Source organism: Paroedura picta, chromosome 16 (assembly GCF_049243985.1).
Source record: "Paroedura picta isolate Pp20150507F chromosome 16, Ppicta_v3.0, whole genome shotgun sequence".
Lineage (NCBI taxonomy): Eukaryota > Metazoa > Chordata > Lepidosauria > Squamata > Gekkonidae > Paroedura > Paroedura picta.
In genome coordinates this window covers 1,016,624-1,036,506 of record NC_135384.1, presented here as the reverse complement: position 1 = coordinate 1,036,506, position 19,883 = coordinate 1,016,624, and the positions used below count along the sequence as shown (strand labels likewise).

Sequence of the window (19,883 nt, the reverse complement as noted above, 5' to 3'; positions counted from 1 at the left end):
TGCCGCGTGGGCCTTCTCCACTTCAAAGGCCAACCTTCCACGCATCTGCCTCATCTTATTCATGCGATGCATGCAAGACAGAGGTTTGAGAGAGGTTTTTTGGAAATTAATTGCCAGTTCCCTTAAGTTTTCGCTCATCCAGAGAGCTGCTTCTTTGTAATGATGCTTCCAAATCCTTTTAGAAATCTAGCTATGCCGCCGTACATCAATGTGCAAAGGAGTCGGGTGCAGCACTCAGGGTTGCAGCTGAGGATGACAGACTAGAATCGCCGTCCTGTGGGTCTTCTGGCTAGGTCTCTCTTGGTTCCTGGGGCTGACCTTGGAATGTGTTGAAGTACATGAGTGTCTCTGAGCACATGCAGAGCGTCACCCTTCTCCCTGGAGCTGCTGCAGCCCCTCTGGCCGCCAGAGGCTGCGGTCTTCTTGCTTGCTGGTGCCCTGGAAGAAACTGGCCATGTTTGGAGGAACCGATCCTTCACTTCCTCGGTTGGGCTCTCTAGCCTTCTGCTGGGGCTGGATTCGGTGTTCAGGTTTCCGGGTCGAATTCCGATCTGCCCGTTGCGTTCCAGTGCTGCCGCTGTTCATAGGGAACCGTCCCCGCTTCTGTTTGGAGAATGGGATCGTGGTGGCCGGCAGCGGGATCTGGGTCAGCCTTCGGGTGGAGGAGTTCCGTGTCGGTCGGAGCGGAAACAAGATGGCTGCTGGGGGTGCCCTGGCAGAGGGGCTGTGGGGCTGTTTGCGCTGGACCTTGCGAAAGTGCCAGAAGCCTCTCTGTTTCAGGAAGGGTCCGCAGGCCAAGAGATACATTCAAGTCCAAAATCTGATTGGTCTTGAGGTGCTGCCGGACTTGAATCAGGCGGGACTCTCTGTCATTCTAGTTTTGAATTCCGCATCCAGGTTAGGGGTGAATTCTCCCGTTTGGGGCCAGACTTGGCTGTCTACAGAGAAGCATGTATTTCTTTAAGGCATTTTGTCTTTCGTTCTTAACACAGCTCCAGGCACCTTACAACCCTGGTCCAACTCCAAGAATGAAGCACGATAAACCACAACAGCTCAGTGGCTAACTGGCTTTAACTGGTTTTCTAATTGTAGCTTTTAAGTGTGATTGTGGGCCGCCCCAAGTCAGCGATCTTGAAAGGGGCAGTATGTACAATTAAGAATCAATAAAGTTTTTAAAAATAAATAAAATGTAAAATCACAGTTGCTAGTAAGCTTAACCAAATGCAAAGTTTGAGTCCAGCGGCACCCTTAAGACCAACACAGTTTAGGTAAATAAATCATTTTAAGATGACCACAATTCCAGGTATAAGATTTGTGGGCAGGCAGAATTTAGTAGAACCAGCTTCGAATCCCCACTTTGGTGGATTCTGAGTAACCTTGAGCCAGTCACCCCCTCACAGGGGAGCAGGGAGGGTAAAATAGGGGGGGAGAGATGCCTGCAGGCCCCTGTTGGGGACAAAGGTGGGCCATAAATGAAGCCAATCACTTTGACCAGAGCTCTAGCACAAGAGGACGTGCAAGAAAAGACAGTGCTTTCACTGCACCATCCTTACTGTTTTCCCACCTGCATTTCTGCTGGTGCAGCCAATTTCTGGCCACTATAATATCTAGGGCAGGGAACTGCTTGGGTGTTGCTCAAGATCTCTGTGTAAGCAGAGGCAGTTTATGTTTTGGCTTGCACCTTTTTAAGGCTCAGCGACTCAGCCTCTGCTTGGCATGCAGAAGATGCCCAGGTTCAGGCCTCCCAGGACCAGGGAGGAGGTGATGGGAACGGCCCTTGCCCCAGACCCCCAGAGAGCTGCTTCCAGTCTGAGCTGACAGCGTCATAGGGTCTGTCACGGTCACTGCTGGATCCAAGTGAGCATTTGTGCTTTCATTTTTTAGGTGTTTGTAAAATGCATACTTGATATGATGAAGCTACATTACTCATTGGGCATGAACCAAAACATCTACCATCCCATACTTTCAAGAAGCAAGAAAATAATTCTGATTGTTTGTTCATTTTTCAATTTATATGCTGCCCTCTCTGGTAGCAATTTTTTGCATCTTGAGCCACTAGTTCAAATACATGACCTATTTTACTTTATGTCTTTATTTGATTTATATACCGCCCGCCCAGCACGCTGGCTCAGGGTGGTCTTCCACATATGGTCAATAACAACAGAATTAAAGACAATAACGTATAAAACGTTTTTAATCATGGAGTTCTTGGAGCAAAAAAAAAAAACCCTACAATTTAATAGGGGTGCATAAAATTCGCTTTCTGATTGGTAGAGTGAGGGGGGCATCCTTATGTGAATTCATGACTTGGTGTGTATTTATTTATATATTTATATTCCGCCCTTCCCCGAAGGGTCGGGGCAGGTATGGAGTTTTGACACAGCAGGACTTGCTGGATTTGGGGCCTTAGAGGCAAACAAGATTGTGAGGGTACGAGCATTCATGAGTCAAAGCTCTTGATACGCACTTGGTGTTATCGTAGTCCTTTTCCTTCTCAATGTATTTCACAAATTGTACATTATTAGACATTTTTGTTTTATATCTATGAGTGTTTCCTTTTTTTGGACGAGCTGTTTCGCTTTTTAATTTTTCTGCACTGTTACTGAAGTTTTCTAACTTGTGTTTGGAGAAGCGCGTTTCCTTTCCTGCCCCGTTTCGTTTTGCTACTGTAGCTGCCTGTGCTTCTTGCTGCCGTTCCTCTTTCTGGGCCTGCTCTGAGGGGCTCCACAGCTGAGTGAGGCAGAAACTGCCCTGTGATTTGGGGGTGGATTTGGGGGTGAACTGGAACACATGTGACCCAGCTGGGGCAGGGCGTCTCTTGCCCAGGAAGGGGTTGTGGCTCTGGGGAAGTGTCTCTGCTTTGCATGCAGGAGTTCCCAGGTCCAATCCCTACCAGTCAAAGCGGATAACACCGACCATGACAGACACACAAACACCAGAGAAGCCACGCTGAATCAGGCCAATGGCCCATCCAGTCCAACGCTCATGGTCACACAGTGGCTACAATCCACGGGCCATCAGGAGGTCCACCACTGGGGCCAGAACTCTATAACCCCTCCCACTGTGACCCCTGCCCCCCAAGCACCAAGAAGGCAGAGGATCAATGTTCTAGACATAGGAACATAAGAGAATAAATGCCAGATCAGGCCAGTGGCCCATCCGATGAAACACTCTGTGTCACCAAACTCCTGTGTGTCACAAGTTCTTAGATTGTGAAGAAGGCAGACAATCACTTCTGCCTCTACCTACTCTACCACATGCATAATTCTGTGGAACTCTCTCATGTCACTAAGCTGGATTCAATTTAGGGCAGCATCACGGGCATTCCTGGGTTTCTTATACCTGAACTCCCCCTCTTGGCATTAATCCTCTGTGGGGGGGGGACTGGCTCTCATGTTACATTTGTGGCCGAGGTGGTGATAGCAATCGTCCCCTCCCCCCACGAAAACCTCGTGGTTTTGTGTTTAACATCCTGGTGGATCCTGAGCCCATTCCCCCAAAACGCTTCCGCCAAAGTCAGGGAAATGTTTTCGGGCAGGAGCCCTCCTTGTCCTCTGCAGCGGGAGAAGAGCTCGGTGGCCTCCAGTGGAGGGAAGATCCCATCCCTGTTTTAAGCAGCTCACAGGAAGGCTGGCATTTAGGCCGGCCCCTTCCTGATGGCCCTGCCAGGAGAGGCACTCTGCAGGGCAGGTCTGGAGGGGAGGAGAGCGGCTCAGAGTCCAGTCCAGGTAATTCTGGTTGCTCTCTAAGCTGCCACCAGACTTGCATACCTGCCCCGTCAATCTATTGCAGCAAGACCAAGGGAGACCCTTTGCCCCTTTTGAGAGTCTCTGCAGCCTACCAGGCTGACGGGCGCAGTCTGGGGTGCTACAGCCCCTGATGCCAGCCTCCCCCCCCCCCCATGCTCGAGCTCTCAAATACGGCTGCTTCTGGCATGGGACTGCGACTCTGCAGCTGCTGAAGGAGTTCATGGAGCCTTCTGAGTGAAATGCAGGGAAGGAGGCCTGGGTCCCCCCCCCCCGCACGCCCCTCCCCCCTGTCCTGTACTCTTGGCTTCTCTCCCTTTTCAGAATCCCCCCTCCCTCCCACCTTTGGCCCCCAATGCTTTTTTATAGCAATCCGTGAATCCTCCCCCCTTCCCCTTTATTTTTTAAACTGCATGCCACCCCCCCCCCCCAGCCCTGCTCCATGCAGGAGCCTGTCGCCATGACAACCCCAGAGCCCCAGTGGCTTGGTTGCTAGGCGACCAGGAGACAGCAAGGCCAGGATGGATGGAGGAAATGCATCACTGCGGAGGGCGGAGGGAGAACAAGGGTGGGACCCACCCCTTTGGGGTGGGGAGGGGAGGCTGCAGGGGGGTGTCCCTGGAGACCTCCCCCCCCCAGCTCCTCACAATCTGCATTTAAGACCGCTTTGAGTGGGGTGGGGAAGTGGCTTTTCCAGGCCTTGGGCCCTGGGGTGGAGGGGCAAGGAGACCCCCTTGGTCCCAAAAAAGAGGGCTAGCCAGGGCTCAGTGGGAAAGCCTCGGCTGGGCATGCTGAAGATCCCAGGTTTGAACGCCGGCATCTCCAGTGAGGCGGCAGGGGGCGATGGCAAAGACCCTGCCCTGAGCCCCTGGAGGGCAGCTGCTCAGCGTCAAGGCCTGGGGTCCCACTCAGCAGCAGGCAATTTCATGAGTGTATTTTGGTTCTTCAGAGGGAGTCCACCTTGCCACGCGTAGGGGAGGGGAACTTAGCCCTGAGAAAGGTGGTAAGAGGTCTTCAGCTCCCCCCCCCCAGCCAGAAAGAGGATAGTGAGGCGGGGGAAGCAGGCGGCCCACGTAAGAGAGAAGCCAGGGGCTCGCTGGGCCATCCGTTTCCCTGAGGGGACCACTGCCCAGCCACACAAAAACCCATGTGCAGTCCGCAGGGACACAGGCGCTGGCCTGTCCCACCCCTGTCCTCTGCCTCTTTCACACAGAGACACACACCGAATTCCTTTGGGCAGGTGACCCGACCACGTCATGGGAGACCCTCCTGTGTCAAGCATTCCTTGGCCCCCTTTCTTCCCAGCAGCTCCTGGAGTGCTTCCTTTGGCCTGTCGCTGCCCAGTGTGCGGCACACTTGGCCAAGAGAGAGCACCCAACCTGTGGGGTGGCCACTGGAGCCTTCTGGGACCAGGAAGGCCTTGGCCTTCCTGCCCTGGGGCTGGCCCTGCAGAGGAACTGGCTGGCCCCTCTGGGAGAAGGGAGGCTGGACGGAGGGCCCCCCTGTGGGACTCCTGATGTTCTTATGACTCTCCACCCAATTGTGCTGCCTGGGTGCAGCTGGGGGGGGATGTTTCCCCTGGCTTACTACCTGGAGGGTGGCTTGAGCTGAATCTGAGTGGGGCCAGGAGCGCTCCGGGGCTGCCTGGACTTGGGCCACTGCAGGACCTCTGAAGCCCTGTGGCTTCGTGCTTCTCCAGTGAGGCAGGCAGCAATGGGGTCTCCTCTTGGGGGGCACCTAGGGGGCAACAGGCTGGGCCCACAGCAGAGAGCGAGGTGTATGCGGCCGGGGGGGGGGATTTCTCTCCCGTGGTCAGAGGAGAGCCCTGAAGGAAGGGATGCTGGGCATGCACATGCCCCGGACGCATGCTTGCTATGTGCAGTCTGCAGTGGCCCAGGCGCAGCGGCCCGTTTCTTCTCGGGCGCCCTGGCGCATGAGGCTTCCCCCTGGCTGGCGTCTTCGCCCCTCCCCGCCCCCCCCCCCACTCCCCACTTCTGCCCACGCCCCGCCAGCCCGCCCCCCCCCGCATCCACGCGCGCCCCGGCTTCTGCAGTGGGGGGGGGGTCCCGGAGCGCTCCCAGCCCCACTCGGACCGCCGTCGGGGCCAGGACGTGGCGCGGCTCAGACACCCGAGCGCCGCACATCCGCCGCAGGAGGGCTGGGAGGGAAAGTCCGCGCCAGGCGCCCCCCCCCCGCCCCAGCCGGCCGCCCTGGCCCGCCCCTCCCGCCGCAGCAGCCCCCCTGCCTCCCGCCCGCCCGCCCGGGCTGCGTCCGCCGCAGCGCTCCCCCCCCCCCGCCGCGCCGCCCCCTCCCTCCTTCCCTCCCTCCCTCCCTCCCTCCCTCCGGCGCCCTTCGCCGTCCCCGCTGCCGGGTGGGGAGTGAGTGCCGCGCCAGCCCCCTCGGCCGCCCCCCCACTCCCCCATGAAGACGAAGAACCGGCTGGCCTCCATGTGCCTCTGCGTGGTAGGTGGCGCCTCTTCTCTTTCGCAGCCCCCCACCCCCCATCGCGGGGCCCCTCCCGCCCCCCGCCCCCCGCCCCCCCCAGCAACAGGTCCGGGAGGGGAGGGGCGGGCTCGGGGAGGCACACAGGGGGCCTTCTGGAGGACCCCCCCCATGCATTAGCTATGGGCCTGCAGGTATGCGCATGTGTGTTGGGGGGGGGCCTTACCTAAATAATCCCCCCTCCCTCCCCGAAGCTTCCAGGCCACTTGTATGGCGCTTGTTGAAGCATAAGGAGAAGGAGATGCATTTAGATATATTGAACTGCGTTGGCTTCTTCTAGTCAGTCAGTCAGAAGCATAAAGGCGCGTGGACGACCCACCTCTGGCTCCTTTCCCCCAAAGTCTGCCTTTCTGGGCTCCCCCTCCCCAGACATGTCCCCCCCTCCACATTCCTGCCCCTGTGACCCTCAAGTCCCCCATCCCCTTGGCAGGCCAGACGCAAGGCCGTTCCTCCAAGCCTGTCTCCAGGGAGAGGGCTGTGCAGCCCCAGCAAAATGGGGTCTGCCCCCAAACCTTCTCAGGGACCCCTGGAGGCAGTGTGGCCCCTGAGCTCCCCCACACATCCTCCTCCCACCCCAGGAGCTCAGCCTCCCTCCAAAAGGCCCCCAGGGCTCCCTCCCCCTCCCCACCAGGACCCCGGCAAAATAGCAAGAACCCCTTTCCCCGTGAACCAATCAGAGTCCTTGAGAGCCTCAAGCATCATCTTCAGCTCCCGCCCCCTCCCCCATCCCTCTGCCAAAGCCCCCCGCAAGACTCATAACTGACTGCTGGGATGCAAAATGCCTCAGTTTCCCTGCTGTTACCCAAACAGCACCCCCCATCCCCCTAAGGGCAGGCGCTGCTGCTTGGGTCCGGGACGCTGGCGTGGCTGGTGGGGGCACACCGGGAAACGGGCCAAGGTTGATGCGTTGGCGCTGGCCAAGGTTTGGTTCGGGTGAGATGGGGGGCATTATGCTTCCCCCCCCCCCGCACCTTCTGAGGCCTCTGCCAGGCCCGGCTTGGTGGCCTTCGACCCCGCTGAGGTCTCTCCCTGGGGCAGGGACGGGTGGGGGCAGCAGGGCTGCGTCTGTGTGGTCTACTACAACATTTGCAAAGTTGTCAGAAAATCCGATCTGAACTTCCGTGGCAAGATGACCCCCTTCCCCTTGAATTGATCATCATCAAATAAGTGCATTTTCCCTTTCCCCTTGTTTCTGATTAACGAATGTTTCCTCTGCTTTTTACATATTCTGAACTTTCCCCAGATGAATGATAAATTTGTGTTTCTGGCTGGAGCAAAAAGGTTTTGAATGGCCCAATGTGTTGCATGTGTAAGCTGATCCTGTGAATCGATGCGGAGGGTTAGGGGCCGGTGGGGGTGGGGGTGGGGGTGGGGGCAGGGCTGTGGACAAAGCTTCCCAAGTTCTCTTTGTGAGGAGGACTCCCCCCCCCTCATTTTGTGTGCTTTTGAAAATGCAAACCTGGGTAAGGGGTGGGGGTGGGGGGTCTGATGACTTTGCATAATCTTTCCCAAATGTTAAATGGGATAATAATGGGTTGGTTGCCAGGTGTTGTCCTAAATCCAGAGAAATAGGGGTAGAGAGAAAGCAGGACTGTGTGTGTCTCCCGCCTTAAAAATCCTCCTGGGCTGCCCTGGACAAGGCCCTCCAGAGGCGCACCCTACAAGCAACAGAAGAAAAGGGCAGAGCAGAGAATACGGACTCCGGTGAAACTCAGAGAGAGAGCAGATGGGTGTGTGTGTTTGTGGGGCGGGGGGTTGTCTCCCCAAGTAGCCAACATTGCACCCGCTACCAGAGCTTACCTCCTCAGGTGCCAGGTGAGCCACTGGGGAGAGGGTGTTTCATAGTCCTGGTGCCACCCCAGAAAGACCCTGCCAGGAGAGCGAAATTGCTGAGGCCCCGTCCCAGGTGTGCTGACCTCCGGAGACCAGGCAGAGGTGACCCCACAGTTGGGTGTCCTGCACAGGAGTAAAGGAACTGGCCTTGCCAGAGGGGAAAGACCCAAGCATGTCAAATGCCGCTTCCCCCTAAAACGCCCCCCCAAACCCTTCCTTGGTTCAGTATCCAGTGGAAGAAAACCTCAAAGGGGAGAAAAACCCAGAGGACAAGAGCAAGAAAACCCAATTGAAAAAGGGGATAGGGGCCTAAAGGTGAACTGTCTGTACAATATTGTGAATAATGAAATTCACGTTTACTGTGCCCCCCTTATAAAATCATGAAGTTAAAACATACACAGAGCTCATAGTCTGTCCTTAGAATGAGGGTGTTCAAGGTGAGAGACGTGTTCGCAGGAGGGAGGGTGCTTAGGTCCCACCCCCCCCATCCACCACCCCACCACCTGCAGGGGTGGGCGGGGGGGGGTCAGGTTGGGAAATTCCTGTCGCTTTGGGGGTCGCACCTGGGGAGGACAGGGACCCCCGAGGGGCCGCAGGAATTTTCCCACCCAGAGTTGGCAACGCCCCACCCAAGTCACTCCCTAGCGCTGGGCAAGGAGAGCGGCCGTGTGAAAGAGCTGCCTGGGAGAGAGTCAGGCCCCGTCCTGGGGTGCCCGCTCACACGGATGCCAGGCGGCCAGAGACACCCTGCCGCAGCTGGGCTGGCTGCTCAGAGCGGATGAGCATGCATCTGTTGCACCCTTGCGCTCTCTGCACGTGCGCAGCGGTGTGTAACCGTTCTCGAGTTGTGCTCTGGTGCCCAGCACGCACGGCTGTTTGTGTCCTTGTGGCGGGGATGTGGCGTGCTGATGCGGCCCTGTGTTGCGGGGGGGGGGTGCTGCGTGGGGGGGATCCAGCTGCATCGCTGGGGCCGGTTCTGCTGGAGGAGGGAGGTGTGGCTGCTGCTGCTGCTGCTGCTGCTCAGGGGTGGGGGTGGGGGTGGGGGTGGGGGTGGGGGGCTGATTAACAGCCAGGATCCATGTGCTCAGATGAGCCCACGCGGACCAGGCCTGGGGGGACACACAGCTGTGGGAAAGAAGGACGCGGGAGGGGGAGAGGTTTGATGCCTCCCCCCCCATGCAAAACGTCTATAGGCAGGGGCTCATGGGAATTGTAGTCCATGGACATCTGGAGGGCCGCAGTTTGACTACCCCTGATTAGATATCAACCCCAGTCCTTTAGCATTTATCCAGATAACTCCGTGAGCCTTTTATCACCACGGCCCTCTGAAATAATTGTTTTGCTGTGATCGGCCTGGGGACAGATCCCCTCCGGACTGCCATGATATTCCACTGCAGACTAACTGAAGCCAGCAAGCTCTCTTTGTTTGTGTGTCTGACACAAACACACGCGAAAACCTTTGCAGAAACAAAATTAAGATCTGTATCTTCTCCATCTGGTCCCCAAAATTAGCGTGGGGCCTGTGTTCCACCTGAGCCCAGTAGAGGGCGGTGCAGAACCAGGAATAATGGCCTGGATGGACAGGCCAGCCCCCTGACCCCCCACCCTCTGGGGTTCGGGGCTATTATGCCCCTTAGGAGGGCAAACTTTCCTGGAAATGTGACTCTTTGCTCCCTCACAGTAAACGTGCCCAGGCGGGTTTGCAAGAAACCTTTCGCTTGCCTGGGAGATCGCTCAGGAAGTGGCAGGCGAAAAGAGCCAGAGTCGGAGAGCGCCCGAAAGACCAACAAAACAGTGGCTGAGGAGACACTTCTGTATCAACGTCTTCGGACGCAGCTAGAAAGGGAGTCCCTCTGTCCTTATATCCCACAGCCGATGGATTTCCATTACGTACAACGAACTGTGACGCCTCCCGTGGAGACAGATGAAGATGGGTGTCCGTGTCAGTCCGTCTGGAGCGGCAGAAAAGGGCCAGAGCCCAGCAACACCCGAAAGACTAACGCAGTGGCTGACAGGGGAGCAGCTTCTGTGAGTCACGGCTCAGCTCGCACGGGAGTCCGGCATTACGAGGCTGCGGGGTTTCCATTCTGTAGGGCTCCGTGTGGTGCCTCCCATGGAGGAGACGGAGGAAGGTGGCTGGCCGTGTCAGTCTGTCCACAGCAAGGGGAAAGAGCCAGGCGCACCTGAAAGACGCACACAGTTATGGCAAGCTGTGAGGTTTCGTGAGCCGCTGCGGTTGCTTCTTCAGAGACAGCCAGACTGTGCGTCCATCTTCTTTCCCCGAGAAGAACATCGGAACAGCCCTGATGGGTCCGACCAGGGAGGGTCCATCTAGCCCAGCATCCTGCCTTCCACGATGGCCCACCAGTTCCCCCTTCTCCTGGGGTTTCCTCCTGGCTCTGGCATTGGGGGCTTCGTTGAAGGTGGAGGTCCCCCTTGGTCAACTCGTGGCGCAGGCCTCCTTCAGCCCTCAGGACTGGCCTAAACGTTGTGTCAAAGGGTAGTCTTCCCAGGACAGATCTGTCACAGCAGGCTAGAGAGACCGCTGGAAGGCCTGGAGAAGAACTGTGAAGTCTACGATTCTCAGCACCTCTCTGTTGGACAGGGACTTCCCCACGGCTCTGAAAGAGACCAGGGTTTGACTGAAAATTACAAAACCGTATTGGAGAAGGATTCCCATCGGTTAGAGGCTGGCTCCAAATATATTTACAGTCAACAAGACTGGGACATCCAAAAGAGACAGAACCTTACGACTAACAACGCTTCACTCTGGGAATAAGTTTCCATGGGCACGCGGGCTCGGGAGAAAGCACGTACCCAGAATGCAACTTGGCTGGTCTTCAAGGTAGGCCTGGGCTCAAAGGAAACCGCCCTGAGCCGCAAGAGAGGGCAGAGTAGGAATCTCTCTCCCTCTCAGTCAACCAGTCCAGCTCTGCTGCTTCCCACCCGTCCACGGGAGAGGAGCCACCGGGCCTGAGGGGTAGGAACAGGCCAGGCAAGCAGAGTCAAGGCCCAGCTCTGAGCCGCTGCTCTTGGGCCTGCCTGTGGCACAGACGTGGCTTCAGTGGCTCTTGTGATCACCTCCATTCTGGACAGCAGGCGAGTGCAGCTTTGTTTTCCCTGCTGGATTTCTCAGCTCCTGTCCACACAATTCTTCTGTACCTCAACGACCCGCCGGGTTATGCTGCCTGCGTCTTCAAGGGAGGCCCAGTTTGAAGTCCTTTCTCTCTGCCCCACCCCAGCTCTCTCTTGGAGGGAGGAGGCTGCGAGACTCCTCAGTGGGGAAGGAAACGGGCTGGATTTCTGCCCTCTCGTTTCTAGCCCACCTTTCTCACGGAGCCTCCCAGCAGATGCCAAAAGAGGAAAAACGGATTCCAGCAAACTGCAGGGAGACGCCTCTGCTGAGACGCCAGAGTGCCTTGGGCTAGGGCTGCGAGGGGCCGCAAGAGAGGGCCCGCCCAGGACAGGAAGCTGGCAACAGGGCCCCACTGGCCGACCCCGCAGCAGAGAGGCTTACCGGTGGACGGTCGCCCTGTTGGTCTGAAGCAGCAGGTCAAGGTTTGACTCCAGGAGCACCTTGAAGACCACCCAAGTTTTATTCAAGGGATAAGCTTTTGTGGCCGCGCATGCGCATGCCCAGGAAAGCTTATTCCTTGCATAAAACTCCGATGGGCCACTTGAATGGGGGCGATGTGTGTAATAAACATTTCAAGAGCCTACAATAGGACCCTTTCTGGAAGTAGTTACACCCTGGCCGTGACCCCTTTGTGGGAGCACCCATCTGCCGGTTGCCCTTGGTCACGTGTTGTGCCGTGAGAGAAGTTGGGGGGGGGGCTTCCCAGTAGCCTCCAGCAGGCTGTCCCATAATGCGGGAGCCACCCCAGAGAATGCCCATTCAAGCACAGTGGCCGGCCTGCTCGCAGGAGAGCGCCTCCTGCGGAGCGGAGGTGGGACATGGCAGGAGAGGCGGTTCTGCAGGTGTTCAGCTCCGAGGCTGTTTGGGTTTCACGGTGAGAATCAGAACCTTGAACCAAACCTGGTTGTAGGGGCCGGCCGGCTGGCTAAGGCCTCCACCGGGTCACGGCACTGCTGGGAAGAACCCCGGACGGGTGGTCTTTCGTTTCCCTGCATTCCCTCCCACCCAGAACCCAGGGGCCGGAGGGCCAGTTGAGAAGTGGGGTGCGGGGGGGGCATCGTATCTGCCCACGAGGAATCCTGGGGCCTCCCCCTCCCGCCCTCTTCTCTCTGTGCCTCTGCTTTGGCATCTGCTCTGGTAATCCTATTGTGGCCACAAACATTCCTGATTAAACTGCCAAGGCGTTTGTCTACAAGGTTTTATCTGCCGGCAAAGCCAGCTGGTGGGGGGGGGGAGGAGCGGGCATTTTCTGGGGCGTCTGGAAGGAGCAAAGGGAGGCGGGAGGGAAATGCTTCATGCACATTCTGTGACGACTTACTCCAGAATTTCTCCCCCGGATCCCAGCTTCATTGAGCTGCACAGGAGAGCAAAATAAATGGTCAGGCCAGGAAGGAGCCGCAGTGCAATCTGGTCCCATCATCCAGCTGTCAAGTGCTAGGAAAGCCCCCCTGGTGCTGTGGTTAAAAGCGGCAGCCACTCCTCTGGAGAACTGGGTTTGCTTCTCCAGTCCTCCTCCACTTGCAGCCAGCTGGGTGACCTTGGGCCAGTCACAGTTCTCTCAGAGCTCTCTCAGCCCCACCTGTCTCACAGGGTCTCTGTTGCGTGGAGAGGAAGGGAAGGCAACTGTGAGCTGCTTTGAGACTCCTTTGGGTAGTAAAAAGCGGGGTATAAAAACCCGATTCTTCTTCTTTTCTGAACAGCCGGTTATCTGAAAGTGCCCCTTGGCAGAGAGGTCCGTGGGGAGGGGGCTGCTGGCCAGAAGGCCCGCCCCTCGTAACTCTTAGAGCAAGGCCACAGGCAGAAAACTCTTCATGGAGGCTTGGCTGCCAGAACCAGAGCGAGACCCTCGGTATAGCTATTGAGGGTCTGGAACCCACAGTGAGCCGAGGGGCTTTTGTCCTTCTTGTGGGAAGGGGAAGGGGGAGTGATGTGGGTCACAGTGACCATGTGTGCTCCTCGAGGCAGAGCCCCCCTGCCAGAGACCCCCGACCTCTCCGTCGCTTGAGAGAGCCCCTGCAGTGGGGGGCAGGAAGGCCTCTAGAGGGCGAGGGGGGAATGGGGGTGGTACAGAAGACGCAAAGCGCTGGGGGGTTTCCGGCAAGTCTCCGAGCCCCACGGCCTCTCCCCAACCAGGGCTAGGGTCGGACGTCCAGGGGGTCGCCACAGCAGAGGGAGCAAGGGACTGCCAGCATCTGCAGTGGCTCGAGGCGACACCAGGCCTCTGTGGCTGCAACGTGGTACTCACAGGTCTACTGCCTCTGTGCATGGAGGCTCCGTGGCAGCCAGCACGGCTTCAACAAAGCTCCGCCTGGCTCTGGCCCCTACATCTGGCCCCGCATCCAGAGGCAGTGTACCCCTGAGGGCCACGCCCTTCTCTGCCCGGTGGAGCTTCCCTGTGCAGAGGCAGTGTACCTCGGGGGGCCCTTGTGATCCAGGCAGGGCTCTTCTGCCCTTGAGGGGCGACCCTGGAGACCCTCTGCGCTCAGGGCAGCCTCCACGGGCGGAGGTGGCGCATCTCCGCGGGCCGGCCGGCTTCTGGGCAGCGCTGCGGGGCCGAGGAGCGGCGGCGGCAGGAGGCGGCGGAGGTGGAGGCCGTCCCTGGCCGGGCTGGGCAGGGCCGGGCCGGGCTGGGCGGGCCCGAGGCGGCGGCGGCGGCGGCGTCGGGGCGGGGGGCGCCGCAGCCGATGGCGGGCCGGCGGGGCGAGGGCGATGGGCCTGAACGGGGTCTCGCCGCCCTTCCGCAAGCTGGGCTGCTTCTCGCCCGTGCTGTGCCAGTGCAAGGTCACCTGCAGCAACCGCACCCTCTCGCTCGTCTTCGGCTGCAAGGTAGGAGGCCGCGCAGGCCGCGCACGGAGCGGCAGGGCAGCCATGGCGCCGAGAGCTCCAGCCCCGGCCCCGCGCACCCTGCCTGCCCTGCCCGGCCCGGCCGCCGGCGAGGAGGAGCCTGGCCTCGCTCCCTGCCCTCCCGCCCCATCTCCCGCTCCCGCGGCGGGCGGAGGGAGGGGGGCCGCTTGCCACCTCCCGGCGGGGCGATTCCTGGCCAGCGGCGGCCAGGCGGACCTCGCGCTGCCCAGCAGCCATTTTCCCCGCGGAAAGCCGAGTCTGGGTAGCGGTGGGGAGTCCAGGAGGTCTCCAGGCCGCGCCTGGAGCTTGGCCGACCTGGCAGGAAACAGACCGCGGCGCCCGAGGGCCCAGGGGAGCACCAGGGCTGCCAACTCCGGGTCGGGAAATGCCTGGCGGTTGGCGGGGGAAGCCGGGTCCTTGGGGACATCCCAGAGTCCTCCAGAGCTGCCTTTCCCTCCCCGGGAACTCCGGGAGAGCACCAGCCCAGCCCTGGAGACCGATGCCCCTGGGTGCCCAAGCCCGTAAGGCTCCCGCTCATTTCTGACTGGGGGGCGCACAGCCTCCTTTCTCCCCATCCTTCTGGGGGGCCGTGCCTGATCTGAAGACGTGCGGAGCATTGGGACCTCTCGAACTCAGGGCTTGGGGTACTGGGTGGGCTTGCGGCGGCGGCGGGGTGGATGTGTGCTTGGGGGGTAATCGTTGGTTTTGCAGCCTGCAAGGAGCCCGGACATGTGTATGGGGCGGCGGGGAGGGGGGGATTTTCTGAGCCGATTTTAATCTTCCCTGGGCTGCTTCTTGTCCTTGCGAAATCCTGGCGCGTTGGTGAACCTGGGATTAGGCCCTGTAAGCCGCTGAAAGGAGGGGCGCGATCCGGCCTGACAAGCCAGGGAGGGCTGGAAATGAGCAAGGGGGCCGGCGGGTGGGGGCTGGGGGTGGGGGGGAGTTCTTCCCCAGCAGCCCTGCTTTGCTGCTAAGCCTCTGTTTGGCCTAACTCTGAGCCTGACCCCCCCCCCCATCCATCCACCCAAAGCACCCCCCCACCCCGCCCTCTGCCCCTCCTTCGAGCTCCTTTAAGCTTCCTCATCAAGGCTGGAGACGGCAGATCAAAGAAAAGAGCAAAGGGGGGGGGGTCCCAAAGGAGAACTTGGGGGCAGCAGATGGGAGAGGGCAGGTCGAGGGGGGGGCTGCCGGGAGTTCGTGGGTCCTCCTCCCTGCTGGAGAAGGGAAACTGCAGGGGCTGGGAGTGGAGTGTGTGGGTGTGTGTGGGGGGGTCCCTGGAGCTGAGGCTGGGGCCTCTGCATCTCCCCCAGGACTCCAGCTGCAGTTCTCTGGTCTTCTGTCCCCCCTCCTCCCCCCACGGCCGGCCTTTGGATGGGGTTGCCTAAGGCAGAAGCCAAACTGGGCAGGAAGGATTCAAGGGGGTGGCCTTGCTGGTCTGAAGCAGGACAACTTGGGTGGTCTTAAAGGTGCCACTGGACCCTCATTTGGTTTTGGCACACAGGAAGGTAGTTGTGAATTTCCTGCCTTCGGCAGGGGGTTGGACTAGATGACCCTGGAGGTTCCTTCCAATTCTAGGATGATTCCAGGAGGCAGGACGTCTGGACAAAAATGTCAGCGCATCTCTCGCCCTGGCCCTTCCTAGGGAGCCTCACAGAGGGGAAAGGGGTTTCTGTCTCAGTGGCAAAGCATCTGCTTGGCATGCAGAAGGTCCCAGGTCTAAGCCCCGGCACCTCCAGGTAGAAAAGGGCCAGGCAGGAGGGGATGGGGAAGGCCTTCTTCTGCCTCAGACCCTGGAGAGCAGCTGCCGGCCTGAGTAGACAATACTAATCTCGATAGACCAAGTGTTGAACTCGGAACGTGGCAGGTTCAAGTGGGTAGGCCGGTTGGGCTGAAGTGTGAGTCCAGGGGCACCTTTTGACTCTTCACGTGAATGTGCAGAAGTAGAGCAGGCCCTCCAGAATCACTCCTCCCCCCCCAGCCTCGCCTGCCGACTGCATAAGAGCCGGAGACCCCAGGATTCTCCAGGGAGGGCCTGGCTCCGTTCCTGTGGTCCTTGTGAGGCCAGGCAGGTGTTGGGTGTGCTGTTTGTGCAGGAGGAAGAGAGCGTGTGTGGGGGTGGGGGTGGGGGTGGGGGGAGTCAGCCTCATGGGCACACGTTTCTGCTGCTGTTGGCGTCCTGCGGCAGCTTTGAAATAAAATATTTCTGGGCTAAGCGTTTTGGAGTCCGGGAGGCCGTGTACCCTGTCCTGTCCGCGGCTCCATGTCGCTCGCAAGCGTCTCGATGTGTGTGTGTGTTTCCCATTCCTCCAGGGGTCCATCTGCATTCTGCCAGGAGACCCTCCCGTGCCTGCAAGGGGGGGTCCGCTCTGGTGGGAGGAGCCTTGGCCTGTTTTTTGGGTTTCTTTGTAAATCAATGCGAGGGCAGCCGAACTCCAGCGAGGGTGTTCTGCTCCTGGTACGTGCACAAATCCTGGCTGTCCCTGAAACGGCTGCTGCTCGACGGACAAAGCTCGGACATCTGAGGACAGGCCCTCCGACGTCGCTCTCCGATGCGTTTGGCAGCTGCTCGGGGCCCAGGCGAGGCGCTGTACAGAATGAACCGGGGGTCCCCAACACGGCGCCTGGAGGGGCCCTTCGAATTTGCCACTTGTCGAGGCTTGAAATGGAGTTCCGGACGTGTCGTAGGCAGCGGCCGCCCGGTTGTCCTGGGGGCTGTTCTGGAGAGGGGGCTGGGAGGGGGCCTGTGGCTCAGCAGGGGAGTCAGTCAGTCCCCGGTGGGATCGCCTGGCTGGAGGTGAGGGGGGAGACCCCCTCCTGAGACGTGGGGCAGCCGTGGTGCCTCTGAGCTGGCAGGAATGGCCTTGAGGGGCCCCTGGTCTGAGTCAGGAGAAGGCAGCCGCAGATGTTCTGGCAGGTTTTTTCATTGTGCCGCTGTAGGGCTGCGGCTTCACCCAGATCCTCGTTGTCCTCTTGCCTGTTCTTTGGTGGATGGTGGCCGCTTGTTCTGAAGAAGCTGTAAGGAAGCCACGTTTCCCCAGGAGCCGGATTCCGCCTCTGGGGAAACGTGATTCTCCCTGGCCAGGTTCAGGCACCTGGACTGCACTTGCAGGCAGCTATTGGCCAGGGCCTGTAACGTCCACTGGACTGAACAGCCCCCTCCCTTTCCATATCGGGTATTGTAAGTTATCTCATGAACCTGAGAGTGAGAGACAAACCATATGTGGCTATTCTCTGCTTGAGACCGTACGCGTGTAGTAAAGCATCTGCTACGGCTGAAATAATCCTGCAAACTGCTCTGCACATGGTCAGAGAACCTTTTCTTTTCCACACGTGTGCACATACCCTGAACGTTAAGAGAGCGCCATCCAGCCTCCCAAGCAGAACGGTGTCCCACAGGCGCAGTCCACCTCTGATCCGGAGAGCCAGGTCTGACTCCGCACTCCTCCTCCACACGCAGCCCGCTGGGTGCCCACAGTGCTGGCAGGGGCTCATGGGAGTTGTAGTCCGGGGACTTCTGGAGAGCCTCAGCTCAGCCGCCCCTGCCCTGGAGCTTCTGGGGCCGCTTCCGACAGAACAGGATTCCAGGGGGCATCCCAGTGTCCCAGAAGGCCTCCCAATTTGTCCTGGCTCCCTGAACGTTCTCAGCTTTCAGCCTCCTTCCTCAGGTTACCTCCAGCCTCTCTCACCCCCTTGAAACTCACAATTAAGCCCGTTTATTCCATGTCTGCCCAGCCCTTCTCCCCGGGGGCTCCACAGCCTTTCCCCTCTCCCAGGGATGGGCGATTGTCAGCCGTGGACACAGCTAGGCCACCCTGCCCCTCTCCTGCCACATGAAAGCAGGGACCAGCCGCTTCCATTGGTCACCACACCTGGGGAAGGGGCGGAGCCTGGACACCTGGGGTGCCCAGCATGCCCCCTCCCTCCCTCCCTCCCTAGCTGGCCCTCCAAGCTCCCTCCCAGCACTGCCAGCGCCCCTGGGGGAAGGCTGCAGGCAGCTGTGAGTGGGGGCCATGGCAGTGCTTCAGAGCAGAGCAGAGAAGGTTGCACAGGGCTTGGTGGTGAGCAGGGCAGGGGAGGGGAGGAGGCCCCACACCTGCCACCAGCCCTGCCCTGGGCCACCTGGGGTCAGGGGTGCTATGATCCAGGTGGGGGTCCCCATGCTGCTGCATTGCTGCCCCTTGCCAGGGCTGAGGGGTTGCTGCTGCCAGCAGATCCAAAGTGGACTGGGCCCACCGCAAGGGGTGTATTTTAATTGGCCCAGATGGGGGCAGGGCGTTTTCCACCGCTGGCCGTGGGAGAGGCTGGCGGTGGGGCCCCCTCCTCCCCTCCCGCATCCGGCAACCCCAGGCCAGCTGTGCCTGTCTGTCCACCCCCCCCCCAAGTCCTGCAGAAGGGCCAGTCGAGAAGCCAGAGGCGGAGGGAGCCCTCCATGCCGGGATGGCCTCTTGCCCCCTTGGCCAAGGCTTCCTTCTCGGCCAGGACACAGCAGAGTGGCCAAGACGGAAGGAGCAGAAGGCGAGGTTTGGGTGCGGATCCTGCCGGGCTGCGACGGAGTCCCAGGGAGCGCGCTTCTTCCGTGGCGTCGCCCAAGAGGGTGCTGTGGCGCTGACGCTCTGCCTCTTCCCTTTCAGAAATATCGTTACCAAGATGAAGACAGCCCCCCGCTGGAGCACAGCCCCGCCCACCTCCCCAACCAGGTAAAGGCCCCCGAACTGGTCCACGTGGCGGAGAAGAACCTGTCCCAGGTCGAGAGTGTCCACGGCTTCGTGTCCCACTCGCACATCTCCCCCATGAAGGTAGGAAGGGGGGGCGCGGGCGCCCCGGCCAGGAGAGGGGACGCCGCCCAGCCGCCGCGGGCATCCCTGGCCCCGCCCACCCTGCCACACCCGCCCTCCACCACCACACCCGCACCCACGCGTGGCCCCCATCAGAGCCTGCGGGCCTCGCGATGTCCCTGTGGCGCTTGTGTGTCTTTCTCCACGTGTCGGTGTGCTCTGAAGGAGCGGGTTGCGGGCCGGCATGCAGGCGGGTCTCTGGAGATGGACGCTCGGCTGCCCGTGGGCGCGCGTGGCAGATGGGAGTGACCGGGGGTCAGCAGCTCAAGCTCTGAGTTCCTGGTCCAGCATGAGGCAGCTTCCGGTGCTCCCTGGGCGCAAGCAGGCACCCTCTGCGGAGTAGCTCCCCCTTGCGCATGTGGGGACATGAATTGTGCCCGGAGTGTGTGTGTGGGGGGGTGCGCCTGTGTGTAGCACATCTGTGGATGCTTCTCGCTACAAAGCGTCGGATGAGTCAGCTCGAGGCAGTCATCTCTGCTAGCGTATTTGCGTTTCGCACTGTGAGCATGCCGGGGGAGGGGCGTGAGCATGTGCCGGCTGAGGACGTTCTCTCCGGGGAGCTGAAGCCAGGCTCGGCTCCCGAGCGCCGTGTCTTCCGCAGGGCTGTTGTTCCTCATCCGTCATGTTGTCTCGTGTGTGCAAGGAAACACTACCGCGGGTGTCCGGGTCGAAAAGTGCTTTTGGAAAGCGGGCCAAGCATGGAGCAGATTTTGGGACGGCCACACGCGCAGGCGGCTGCGAAAAGGGATCGGACAGAGCCGTGGCGGAGAAGTCCGTCGGTGGCTGCTCCCGACGGAGCGGAAGGGAAGCCTCCACCTGCAGAGGCAGTCAGCCTCTGAGTCCCAGGGCCAGGAGGCAAGGTCAGGGGAAGGCCCTGATGCTGGCCAGTGTGGGGGAAGACGGGATGCTGCTCTCCATAGACGTTGGGTCTGATCCAGCAGGGCTCTTCTGAGGCTCCTACGTGGGTTGGAAGGGGCTCGGCTACCT

The 19,883-nt window shown here is 59.8% G+C and overlaps 1 protein-coding gene across 16 annotated transcripts in view; it reads left to right on the top strand.

The window, feature by feature from the left end:
• The window catches only part of DLG4 (discs large MAGUK scaffold protein 4), a 60,117-nt gene that overhangs the window by 15,421 nt on the left and 24,813 nt on the right, over positions 1-19,883 (top strand). For 4 of the 16 annotated variants that reach the window (XM_077314447.1, XM_077314442.1, XM_077314455.1 and 1 more), the window contains one exon: positions 18,693-18,758. The exons of 2 other annotated variants lie outside the window; for them this stretch is intronic. In XM_077314447.1, coding sequence (XP_077170562.1) covers positions 18,693-18,758 — 66 coding nt within the window. Of the gene's footprint in view, positions 1-6,078; positions 6,210-13,885; positions 14,044-18,692; positions 18,858-19,883 lie in introns of those variants that run through there. 10 more of the 16 variants (XM_077314441.1, XM_077314439.1, XM_077314445.1 and 7 more) reach the window with 5 other exon arrangements.